This window comes from Myotis lucifugus, unplaced genomic scaffold, assembly GCF_000147115.1.
Source record: "Myotis lucifugus unplaced genomic scaffold, Myoluc2.0 scaffold_115, whole genome shotgun sequence".
Lineage (NCBI taxonomy): Eukaryota > Metazoa > Chordata > Mammalia > Chiroptera > Vespertilionidae > Myotis > Myotis lucifugus.
Window position 1 is genome coordinate 3,766,722 of NW_005871163.1, and position 13,254 is coordinate 3,779,975.

General features: G+C 47.6%; 1 protein-coding gene across 1 annotated transcript in view; it reads right to left on the reverse strand.

Moving 5' to 3' along the window:
- TLN2 (talin 2) overlaps positions 1-13,254 on the reverse strand; it is a 336,513-nt gene that overhangs the window by 130,235 nt on the left and 193,024 nt on the right. The window contains exons 15-21 of the mRNA XM_023757837.1: positions 10,605-10,785; positions 9,324-9,437; positions 7,190-7,298; positions 6,209-6,417; positions 5,546-5,644; positions 1,668-1,835; positions 221-515 (exon numbers count right to left, since the gene is read on the reverse strand). Coding sequence (XP_023613605.1) covers positions 221-515; positions 1,668-1,835; positions 5,546-5,644; positions 6,209-6,417; positions 7,190-7,298; positions 9,324-9,437; positions 10,605-10,785 — 1,175 coding nt within the window. The remainder of the gene's footprint in view (positions 1-220; positions 516-1,667; positions 1,836-5,545; positions 5,645-6,208; positions 6,418-7,189; positions 7,299-9,323; positions 9,438-10,604; positions 10,786-13,254) is intronic.

A 13,254-nucleotide genomic window follows, 5' to 3' on the forward strand; every position in this document is an offset into this window, starting at 1 on the left:
AAAGCCCAGTTAACTGTAAATCTTTAGGTGTTGCTTCGGATGGGCACATTAGGAGCCTTCCGTCCCTTTCCCAGGCTCAGAGAGGAAGGCTCTGATTGAGGGTAATGAGAACTTGCCTTTGCCAGGCACCCAGGCGGCCGTCACCTACCTTACTCTCCATCATCACTATCAGGAAACCCAACTGACCCCACCCCTCCACTCCCCCAGCCCAACCCCTCACCAGCATCTCCCATGGAGCTGAAGATGCTCTCGGTGACACACATGATGGTGTCGGTGGCCTGGTCGTAGCGGCCGATGGGCTCGCCTCGGCTGGCAAACTGTCGCACGTGCTGCAGGAGGTCGTGCAGGGCCTGGCTGACCACGCTGGCCGCCGCGCCGACTTGCTTCAGGAGCTCGCTGTCATCTGTGGCTGCCTGGCAGGCGCGGACGCAGTTCTCCACTGAGCGGTCCACAAGCTTCCCCGCTTCGATCAGCTGCTCCTGGCACACGGGGGAGCTGATGGTGGGGCTCACCACCTGCAGGGGGGCGAGAGCGGGTCTGGGCACTGTGGGTCCTCTTGGTCCCCCGTGTGCACTAGCTTCGCACCAAGTCCCTCCCTGCTCTGGGCCTCGGTTCCTTAATTACAGGACCAGGAATTAAACTAAACCATCACTGCGGTTTCTCATTTTCACTACCTCACTTTGCCTTTGTGATTTCAGATGCTGCTAATTTTTATCTTTGTTAGGGATCTATAACAATCTATACTACTGACTACTTTCAAAGTCATTTCCAGTATTTACCAACTATGCCTCCTCCTTCAAGAAACCACTAAAATTGAGTCTTCTGAGCTAGGATAACAAGACAACCAAAAGAATTGCATTTCTTTTTCCAGAGGCACCTGGAACTCTGCTTCATGGTACTTTAAAGAACAGGGGATTCTGTCAGTACCTGTGGATATGAGGAGGGGGACCATCCAGGACACCTCTGACAGATGCTGCACATCCTCCCACAGCCTAGGGAAGGCCAGGCAGGGCCAGAGCACAGACCTGTCCTCTACGCTATGTCATCAAGTTGAGACACGGACACCTCCCACCTTCGCAGGCATCATCTCATCAGATGGTGGGGTGGAAAGGGTATTTGAGGTCAGGCCCGACTTAAAAAACTCAGTTCTGCCACCTACTGCTTCTGTGTAATAACTTCTAAAGGCCTCAATTTCCTCTTCAGTGAACGGGTGATGGTGATTAACGAGGCTAAGCACAGAGTGTGCGCATTCTGATAACGACGACCTAAGGCCTCACCACCCTCACGCCAACACTGTGCAGAGTAGAAAGGGCCCCACAAGCTCTGCAGTGACTCTGGACCCATTTATCGTGCCGAACTGCACAGCGCAAGGCCCTGTGTGTGCAGGTGTAAATAAGACGTGCTGACGCAGCCAAACGGGAGACAGCAGAGGTGGCAGTTAGACACAGGACGGTACCTCTGCCGGGGGCCTTGAACAAAGAGCAAGTGATAAAAGCAGAATTGAGCAGTTTACGTAAAAATCCTGTCACATCACCTAAAAGAGACACCTGAAGCACTTAGTCTCGAACAATTTTAACAATTTTTGCCCCTGCTTCCCCTCAATGACTGGAGGCAGTTAAGAGCATGTGACACTTTGTAGCGAGGGCCGGGGGTGCGAGCCGGCTAACCTTGGCACAGGCCACCAGCTGGGAGGTGGAGAGGGCACACTGGGTGGCAGCGGCGATCACCCTGTTCTGCAGGACCGTGTCTTCGGCCACTTGGGCAACATTCTTTGCCTTTAGTACCAGCATAGCAGCAGCGTTGGCAACAGCTTTGGCCAAACTCATTAAAACGTCCTAAGAAAAATAAATTTTAAAAAAACCACGAGTCATTCATTTTGTTTTTCTAATGACCCTTCAGGAAAATAAAATGTGGTGTCCACTTAACCATTTTATTAGAATTCCATTTGACTTCAGTACTTCAGAATAATACTTTTCCACTTATTTTTCTGAAATGTCAACCTATCTTTGGAGCTAGTTAATGAAGGAGACTCACATCCTAATAACATAGTCTCCTATACATTCATTAAGTAGCACAGTTTACATCTAAAAGAGGTTAATTTGAGGAAACGGTTTTTATTATAACCACTGATTAACGTCCGTGCACTTATCCAATACTGAGAGTCACATCTCTTGAACGTGGTTGTATTGGTGGATCAAACGATGCTGAAATGCATCCAGATGCCACAAATACTATGTGCTGTAGGAAAAACAGAATTCATGGCCTCTGTAACTTGAAAATTCATTTTTTTGGATTTCTACTTTGCACAAGAATCCAAGTGACCACCATGAATTCAGCCACAACATTGCCTCCAGAGGGCAACGTTGGACATGCACAGACAACACCTACTTCCAGAGCTAAGGGATGCTCTGCGCATAAGTTATTCTCAGTGATCCGTAGCCTTCTGCAGAGGGATTAAATTATTATGAAAAGTGGGCAGGGAGTCTACATAAATAAACTAGCTACAAGCCACATAGCTAAAGCTATGACCTCACTGCAGATGCAAGGAGCTCGGAGCCTTTAAAGATCAGCTTATGCTTCAACTCAACAAGAAGGCATTCTGCCTGCAGGACGGGAAATCCTTTGATTTCGGCCACCAGCTTTGTCACCCATCTGTGTGACCTGAAGACTAACCACCGTTACATTTAATTTACATCTTTGCTTTTAATATTGAAGGTAGTTTATTTGGTTTGGAAATGCCTTTCCAAACACAGGAGCCATTTTTATTTTGAACAAACGTGTGAAGACTCCCCCAGAGGAGATGTGGTCAGAAGTCTTTATTAATTCATCAGATGATAATGAAAAGCACCTTTGATTCTGAATGCAAAGGGCACCCACAACCTTTACAACAATATTTCTTATGAGAAGATAAATTGGAAAGTCTGTCCAAACTGCACAGTTTTACATAGAGCAAAGGCCAATTAGAAACCACCAAGTAAGTGCACTTTAAAATTGACAAAGCCAAGCAGTCTTAAAGGAACAGTCCAGCCCAGTCTGTTTTAGGTCTCTGAAGTTTACTGACTGTCCAGGGAAAAACCAAAGCCTGTGATGCCAAAAGTTGAAGATGCCTCTGGGATCTCGCTGGCAATTGTCTGCTGCAATTTTTAGAAATTGCTCCCAACACAGCCCAAAAGGTTACAGTTCTTGGACACCTATAGCTCAATGATCAGTGAAAACACAACCTGAATGTCACAAATTATTAACAAGATTTAGGCTAACAACTTTCCAAAGGGTGACAGTATTCATTCCCTCGTTATGAATCCATCTTCGCACACAGAGACAAGGTTTGGTCATGTAGACTCAGGATTATTCTAAAGGGCTTTGTTCGACTCATTTACAGAAACCCTGTTCCTAGTAATTTTGTCCAAAAAAGAAAAAAAAATACAGTTAGAAAAAGAACGTGATCCTACAGCGATAGTTGCAGACAAGGCCTTTGTCGAACTTTTCAACAAGACCACTATTATGTCGCCCGTGTAAAATAAATCTTTGTTAAGTCTGGGTACATGTTGAGGACCCAAAGAAAAGCTCTGAGATCGGATCTCAAGAATCTGAAAACCAGAGTAAGAAATCCCATGTCAGGAAGCCCAGGGCTGCTCCTAACGAGCGGCTGCAGATCACCTCACGGGGGCGGTGTTTACCCAGACGCCTTACAGAAACAAAGCGCTCCAGCCAGGCTTTCCTGGGAAGAGAGCCTCCACAGGCCCAGGTCCTGAACCTGAACCTGAACCTGCTGCCTAGCTCGTCTGAACAGAAACAGACATTAGGAAGCAGTTTGCATTTATAGGTGATGAAACTGTCAAAGGAAAAAAGGCAGTCTTCAACACACAAGGAGGCCTGAGATGTCTCAAGGCAGGACTGTGACTTCCCTCCCACCTTCCCAAACACTTTGCGGAAACAGTATTTTTGAGGAAAGTACATTGGTCACTTCAAGATCATGAAGCCTAGAAAACCAAGCACGGAATCTCGTATCCACACAGTTCCTCAGTAAGGGTCTGCCTATGAAGAATTATCTGCTCTAATACAAAAGCCAAAGGGCTCTTTGGGATCTGAGTCAGGAGGAGTCAGGATGGGGACACAGTTAGCTTGGAGTTAGTGGGACAGATGCCAGGAATGCTGGATTGTGGGTCTCACCCCCATCACGAGGTGAATGTTCGAGCACTGAGGTGTTACTGCAGGATATGAATGAGTCCCATGGCTCCAGCACCACGGGTGTGGATGAGGAGGAGAAACAATACATGTGTGGGTAGAATTGCATGTTTCGTGAATCACAAGATACACGGTCATGTCTTAGTGTAACATGCATCTTGTGTTGATGAGATTTGGTAGTGCTAAATAAAATGTCATGCAAAACTGCCACAGAGGAAGCTAGAAACTTAAATGCTAGCGTAAAGCTGAATGATCTTTTTGTTCTCAATTCTGCTGAATTCCTCAACACTGACCTGGACATGAGATTTGGAGAAGGGCATCTTTCTAGAGGACTGCAACCATTTCATTAAAATGTACTGATACACAATTTGCAAAATTAAGATTTAAGAAGAGGAGAAAGAGGAGTGGAGGGCATCTGCCCACAAGTATGTAAGAAGAGAAGCTCATTCGAGCCCGAGGCTCCCAGCAGCAGGCCTCGGCACCTCATCTGTGGTGGCTGGCAATGGAGGCAGACAAGTTGAGATCCCATCTGAGCTGGCAGTACATCAAAGCAGCTGCAAACAGTGGCTACAGCTGTTCACCAGAGAACAGAGAGCACATGCCCATGGTATTGAAAACGAAGGGTGACAAAAAACACTTCACCGCGTTTGTGGTTTTGGATGACACAGACTGACAATAGACACACCTCTAAATATGAAGGAAAGCCTGTGCTGTGTGTGTGTGAGTGCGCAGCACACTCTGTCACCCTCATATGTGGACTCCAGGGTAATTCAATTAAAAACTGCCCCCAGGCCCAGCCGGCGTGGCTCAGTGGTTGAGCATCCACCTATGAACCAGGAGGTCATGGCTCGATTCCTGGTCAGGGCACATGCCCAGATTGTGGGCTTGATCCCCAGTGTGAGGTGTGTAGGAGGCAACCAATCAATGATTCTTTCTCATCACTGATATTTCTATTTCTCTCTCCCTCTTCCTTCCTCTCTGAAATCAATAAAAAGATATTTTAAGAAAACAAAAACCTCCCTCAAATAGAGAAAACAAGATTGGCCACGAGTTGATTCTTGGGAAGGCTGGGTGGTAGATACATGATATTATTCCCTTCACTTTTGTGTTTAAAAAATGTCAGTATATTGACCAATGAGAACAGTTAAATAAGTGCTGTATAATGACGACTGTAAGTGAAATGAGTTTTCCAATTAAAAAAATTAAATTAACACACAAACCCCTCACCCCCAAGATAATCCACCCCAATCTTATTCTTGACAGCTCAAGGAAGATTTGGTTTTACATTACATTTTCCCCGTTTAGGTCTAGACAATCACTTAGGCTCCTTTCCAAGACTTATGGGCTGCAAATATCTTACTTGGAATCGCTCATCAGTCTCATTCTCTCCGATCTGTCTCAGAAGATCCCCACTGGCCTGTCCAATGCTTCCAGCAGCCGTCAAAACCGTCTGTCGGGGCTATGAACAAAGAACACACATTGGTTGGAAGGAAAATGCACTTCCTGTGCAGTACGACCGACAGGCAGTGCCAGGAGGGAACCTGCAGGATTGGCAGTCCTGCACCTAAACGAGAATCTCCGACTATCTGGCAGCCAGGAGACATAACGTCCTGGCCGAATCTGTGCAAGGAAGTGCCCGAGGCCTCACAAACCAGTGGATGGGTTCGAAATGTTGAATGAAGGAGTCTTGTTCAGCTGGTAGGAAGGTGACTCATGCTTTATGGAATTTAGAGTGAAAAACTTGTATCCCTTTTAAACGTGTATTTGTCACATCTGTTCATTTCTGAGTACCTTGGGGGCAGGGACGGAGAAGGGAGGCTTCCTACTAAGAGCTCAACTAATCCTGAATGTTGAACCATCGGTTCTGAACCCAGTTTAACAACTTGCAAACCCTACCGCTTTTTCACCTGCCCCATCAGGACGGAAGGAACAGCTCTGGAAGCAAGAGCCCCATCACTGGAACTCAAAGGCTGCACCTGTCGCAGCAGAACCCAAGAGACAGCTTGCCCCAAGAAGAGCTCACCTCTCCAGAAGTAGGCTGCACCGCTTTCAGCAAGTCCGACACTGCCCCGGCGAGGGTCCTTGCAGCTCTGAGCAAGTCCTCCCCGCTGCCCACCTCATCGTCCATGAGGGCCGCCAAGAGCTTCACGCCCTTGGACATCTCCGTCAGGTTGGAAGAAATGGTGGTGATTGCACACCCCACAGCTGTGTAGTCCGTGTCTGCCGGGTCACCTGGGACAGAGAAGGACCATCTCGGTCAAAGGAGGGTGGTGAAGAGGGAGGAGAGCCCAGTTGGGCAGGAGGTACGTGGCCAGGGGGCAGCAGCTCGCCACCCACCACGCTGCAGGAGTCAGACACAAGGCACTGCATGTGCACAGTGAGACGGGTGGCTCCCTATCTCCAAGATGCTGCTCTTCACAGGCGCCTCCACCCTGAGGCCACCTACAGTGCAATGCTGAGCACAGGCACCTTTGAAATTCCAAAGGAAGGCTGAGCATCTCACGCCTTTTGCATTAGGCCACTGTCAGCAGCTTAGGGAGGTCAACTCTGCTGCTGAAATGGTCAGGCTGCTCAGGGAAGCGAAGACATTCCCTGGCCCTCACTTGACAGTGTTGGGCGGGGAGTGATGCTACGGCAGAAGAGACTACTGCTGGACAAGACAGGAGGCGCGCACGACGGATCTCGTCACTCAGACTGTAAGCTCCCAGAAGGGAGAAACAGGCCTCCACGTACTTTGAAGTATGTCCAGCACACTGATGAACAAGGAGAAGGGCGATGTAAATGCTTTTTAATGACGCTACATGATACAGACACAAAGGGATGGATAGTCTCCACATTTCTCCTGGGTCAGTGGGAGAAAATGCCTGGAGCACACAGGGTGCCTAAAAATAGACTGTCGTCTCATAATATGAAAATCTGTTTCAATCAAAGAACCTTTTTTTAAAACACACACACACATACACAAAAAAAACCACAACATACCACAAACCCCTCAGGGTCTTACCGGCAGTGAGGTTAACAACTGAAGCTGTTCCAGCTGTGATGGCATCGACCTGAGAGTGGATTTCGTGTTTGGATTCGTCGACTTTATTCTGAACCCATACCCTAGACGCCTGCAAAACCAGACAAGCACATGACACAATCACTGCACGGAATTACCCAGGAAACCAGAGAAGTCGTGCCATAAAATGAGACCAGTGTTCTGGCTATGCTCTTACTGGGCCGACACCAACGAGACCCTGAAGTCATCTTAAACAATGTCTGTAACAGGCCTTTTGCTCCTGCATTGAGGCTAAACAGCATGTAAATTTTCCACGTTTTTTACACATTTTTTTTTTTTTACTTTTAAGATCTTACAAAAATTCTATGTAGCTGTATTTAGGTGAATTCAATAAAAATGAGAATAGTTGATGTCTCATGATAATACTGCATGTTAGCACCAGCATTGTTGCTAATTTTTTCTTGTTTTTTAGAGAAAGTGTATAGAATTAGGGTGTCTCAGCTCATGAGTGTTCTCTGTCAACATGGGGATTGTCTTCTGTTTACAACACGAATGCCACATAGATGTGGTTCTTTTCCTGGTAGGATTTTGGGGGATGGATGGGTCAAGACCCCTGTTCTAGATCCAGCTTTACCACTAACAAGTGGTACAACCTTGGGCAAATTTTATCCAGGCCCTGAACCTCACATTTCTTACACTCTAGGAATTCAATGGTCTCTAAAAGCCTTCCCAGCTCTTACAGTTTATGTTCATGGGAACCTACAGATCGCAAATTCTCTTTTCTGGCATTTCTGGACTTAGTCAAATGACCATTTACACTATTAATGGCAACCCTACGGAAATATACTGACGCTGATCTGCTGCCTAAAACATTCCAAAAATACTAATTTAGGTTCAGGATGTGCCTAGCACCACTAATATGTTTTGTATACTAATTCTTAGAAAACTGATGCAGAATGTTAAATCCCAGTATATTAAAATTCTACCTTACAATTGTGCTGAGTTTGGGAGTCTGCCATATGTTTCACTCTGACGTTCCCCAGAGCAAATGTTTAATCATTTCTGGGAGACACGGCACTGAGACAAGCAGTACCCTGCGTGTATACAAGTACACAAATGAACAACAGGGCTGCAGGGAGAACTTGGAGCAGTTTGTCCTGGCTGGACAAGATGAGCTACAGACTGTATCTTGGTTCTGGCCCCTATGATGGCCCTGTCAGTCCTAAAACAGTGCATTTCAACCCTGGCTGCCCAGTAGAGTCACCTGGGAAGGTGGAAAAGCACTGCTACCCAGGCCACCGCCAGAGACACAGATTTGTTTGGCTTGAGCCTTAGGCTTTGGCCTTCAAGCTCCTCAGGTGATTCTAATGTGCAAAGGAGGGCTGAGAAGAACTAAAATGTAGATTCTGATTCCGAAGGGGCAGGCCCACGATTTTGCACTCTCAGGAAACCCCAGGTGTTGCCAGTGCTGCTGGCCCCTGGACTATGATCTGCAAAGTCAGGGGCCCGGTGACTCCAAGCAGCAGTAGCTACAGGACCGCAGCTAATTACCCCACCCTGCTGAACAGCTCAGGAGTAGTGGTTCTCAAAGCACGGTCCCCAGAAAAGTGGCAACAGCATCACCAGAGACCTTGCTGGACAGGCACGTTCTCAGGCCCCGCCCCACACCTACTGAGTCAGAGGCAACCTGTTTGAACCAGCCCTCCTAGCGGTTCTGTTGCATGCTAAGGTTTGAAACCCACTTGTAATAACAAAAGCAGCTGATACTCATGAGCTTTCACGTGTGTTAGGTGCTTTATTAAGAACTCTGCACATGATTAGATTATCGGGTCCTCACTACCACCCTACTTATGGATGACAAATGGAGGCTTAGAGGAAGTTGCCAGATTCACGCAGCCACCGGGCAGTGGAGCTGGGGATTGAGCCCACATGATGTGACTCTAGGGCCCAAGCTGTGAGCCCTCGCCAGGTACTGCCAACAGCCAATAGCACCCTATGATTCTCTCCTCCTAGGAGAGTCAACGCCTCGTTATCTTGGAAAAGGCATGGTTTTCACTTCACCTGGCTGAGTCCAGAGTGCACAGCCCTGTGTCCTGCCTGGGCAGAGACACTGAATGAAACCACGTGCAATATTTACCATATCCTGGCCGAGAGGCGGCAGTGAGTCAAGCTCGCTGAGGTCGTCCTGGGCCTGCTGGACAGCATGCATGCTCGTGTTGATGGTCCCCATGAGGGCCTGCTGGGCCGAGGTCTACAAAGACAGATAAACACAAGGTGGTCATACCGTGGCTCCAGCCCTGACACAGCCCTCTATACAAAACAAGTTGAAACTGAACCCCTGCTCAAGACAAAGTGACCCAGGGTACAATTCCAAACTGCCCAAACCACCTCTCATTGGAGAACTTAGTTAGCTGACAAGAAGGCTCAGAAAGTGTCCTTGTGAGGGAGCGAAGGGGATCCAGTCCTTAAGTATTGAATATAAAAGACCTCAGGCATGGGAAGCGTGTGTTACACCAGAACTCTTCCTGGTAAACAAGTAAGGATTCCACCTCCACCTACAGCCAACATGCCTCTTCAGAATCGAATTATTTCTGAGCTTTCAGTCTCTTCAGCTTTCAAACAGTTCTTGCCCCAAAGCACACCTGAGCAGACCTGAGAGAGACACTGCAGCAGGGAGACCATCACAGTGGAAGGAACCAATGATCCACTGGGAGAAGGGGGTGTGGTTCACTACAGACCGGGTCTACTCCTAAGACTCTCGGAGGGGTATCTGGGCTAATTACTAGTAGCAGCTTGACACTGCTAAGGCAAGGAAGCAGGTTTCTACCAGTCACATGGAGAGGACACTGTTTCTCTTCCAGCCCCAGAGGACAACTGTGATCCTAGACAGGAAGGTACCAGTGCCACACAATTAAAAGGAAACATGCTGAATGGATGGAACTGGAGAGCATTATGTTAAGCGAAATAAGCCAGTCAGAGAAAGATAAATATCACATGATCTCACTCATATGTGGGATATAATGATCAACATAATTTGATGAACAAGAATAGATCCAGAGACAAATGGCAGGGGAGGGGGGTTAGCGAGCAACCAAAGGACTTGTATGCATGCATATTAGCATAACCAATGGACACAGACACTGGGGTGGTGGGGGCTTGCCCGGGGTGGGAATGACTGGGGGGGGGGTGCCAATTGGGGAAAAAGGAGACATATGTAAAACTGTAGACAATAAAAAAATTTAAAAAAGGAAACATGCTGAGAGTTAGGCATCAGGACTGCACAGCTGAAGAACCAGGATCCAGACAGGAACTAGCAAGAGTGTGGATGGCACACAGCCCCTAGCCCCATGCTGACGCCCCTCCCTGCACACCAGAGGCAGCACCCTGACATGCAGGGTGAGTGCCCGGGGAGCCTCACCAGCGGGGGCATGTGGCCTCGGTGCATCTGCCCAACCATGACCTGCTGCTGCGGCGAGGGCATGCTGCCAACGTTGAAGGTCTCTGGCCCGCTGGAGCCCGAGCGCATCACGGCCGGCAGCGCCACAGAGCCGTGCTCCACCTTGCCCGTCCGGTTGAACTGCTGCTGCAGGATGGTGGACCTGTGGGGACAGGCAGGTGGTCACTGTGAGATGGCTACTCATGTGGAGTGTCATGGACACCACAACTGTCATGAATATTTGCTGCTTTATGCCGTGGAGGCCAACTGAAAAGAGGCACGCATAGACAGGACTGTGAACGAAGAGGCAGACTAAAATGCTCCATTGAAGAAGAACCCTGAGGTGAATGCTTTTTAAAATAGTAATATAAATAACCACTCCCAATGGAGTTAATAGGTTCACGGTATATGCAATCAGTTCTTAAACCAGGGGTGGGCAAAATTTTTGACTCGAGGGCCACAATGGGTTCTTAAACTGGACCGGAGGGCCGGAACAAAAGCATGGATGGAGTATTTGTGTGAACTAATATAAATTCAAAGTAAACATCATTACATAAAAGGGTACGGTCTTTTTTATTTTTAGTTTTATTCATTTCAAACGGGCCGGCTGTTAAACACACACAGAGACAGTCCTATAACAAAGATGTTCCAGGTATAAGTGAGTTTTGTATACACTGACTTATTCAGCAAATCCTACTGAAATAGCATTCATTCAACAAATACCTACTGTGTGCCAGGTTCTATTCCAGGCATGGGAACATTTAATCTGAGCTTAAAGGGAGCAGTATGGAAATAAAGAAATCTCCACAGCTTCGACCCCCTCCTGTAGGTCCAATGCCATTGGCCATGGAGGATTTCAAACACCCTTGGAGCCTTGATGATGGGGCACACTGGCACCTCTTCCAGATGCTTTCAGCTGAAGTCTGGGAAGACTCTTCGGGCATCCAGTAAGGCACAATATATCAGTTTTTCACTGCTTAATACTTTCTTCAAATGAATGATGAGTGCAAAGGACTTGGAACATATGAAGCTAAGAAGTCTGAGGATGGCATATCTGCCTCAGTAGCCCAGTGGACAAACCCGCAGGGGGAGTCTGGAGGAGTCTGGGTGCATGTGTGGGAGGGAGCAGGGTTAGTGAGCACTTGCATTTTGGGCAGGGGCCTCTGTTCCCGAGTATTCAGACCATCATGGATCACTCCCCATCGTCCAGGGCAAAGCTATGAGCCATGCCAGGACACCAAGCAGCAGGCATGCATGGAGAAACATCACTGTCTGTGGAGGGAGTGACACTAGGGAGAGGGGTTTGTGGCTCCTGTAGGAGGCCAGCTGAAAGCTGGGATCCCACCAACGTCTAATGCAGGGAGAAGTGGAAGATCTAGCGATGCGACCACCTGGACATTTTTCCTGTCTGCCTTGACCAGCCCCCATCCTGATGCCCAGGGGTGGGGTAGGGGGCAGCACTCTGGGCTCAGACACTTGCTGAGCTCTTCCTAGGTGAAGTGCAAGTGCAGCAGAGCCCTCTGCGGTGAATGCCGCACCCTGTCAGGAAGCACTCACTAATTTCTACTTAATGGTCATTAACAATTCTGAGAACTTAAGGAGTTTTGCCAGAGGTAGCAAGTACAGTATTTGAAATGAGTCACATCAAGTTTGGTTCCAACCTGTGTACTGATGGGACAAATGGGAATACACCTTCAAGGTGATTATGAAGCAAACTGTGAGAAAGAGATGCAGGGTGGTGAAACAAGTACCGTGACTAAACAAGTTCAAATGCTGGGCTCTCTCCAATTTTCTGGCACCGTACTAGAGGAAATATCACAAGATCTGAATGTGAGTACTGGCACTGCCACATGAAGGCACCTCAACTAACTTCCATGAGCTTCCGTTTCTGTATCTCTGAATGGCAGAGGACAACATGTGGGTACCTCTGCCATAGGGGGTTGTTGTTGGGGCCAAATAAGATAGAATGTGGGACACACACAGTAAAGACAAAAAGGTTATTCCAGCCTTGACCGGTTTGGCTCGGTGGATGGAGCGTTGGTCTGCAGACTGAAGGGTCCCAGGTTCGATTCCGGTCAAGGGCATGTACCTTGGTTGCAGGCACATCCCCAGTGGGGGGTGTACAGGAGGCAGCTGATCGATGTTTCTCTCTCATCGATGTTTCTAACTCTCTATCCCTCTCCCTTCCTCTCTGTAAAAAATCAATAAAAATATATTTTAAAAAAAAGTTATTCCAACACTCCATTTAACAAAAGGGGGGGGGGCGTTGCACAGGTTTCCATTCAATGGGGCTAAATTGAGATAGTTCTGAATTTAATATGATGATGATGATGATGATGATGATGATGGCAACAGCAAACATTCATTCTGTGCCAGGCATTATTTTATGTGCTTCATTAGCAAGTCAATCAGCAAAATAAAACTTATAAGGAGATATTATCATTATTCCCATTTTATAAATGAGATGCGGGGGGGCAGAGAAAATTCATAATGTCCACCAACCCGCAAATGAAAAATACAGCCCCCAGATTTGAACCCCAAGTTTGGCTGCAGCATCCATGTTCTTACCCACTTCCTTCTGCAACATTACAATATGTGTACCAAGTGTGGCCCACAAACAGTAACTCCTCCA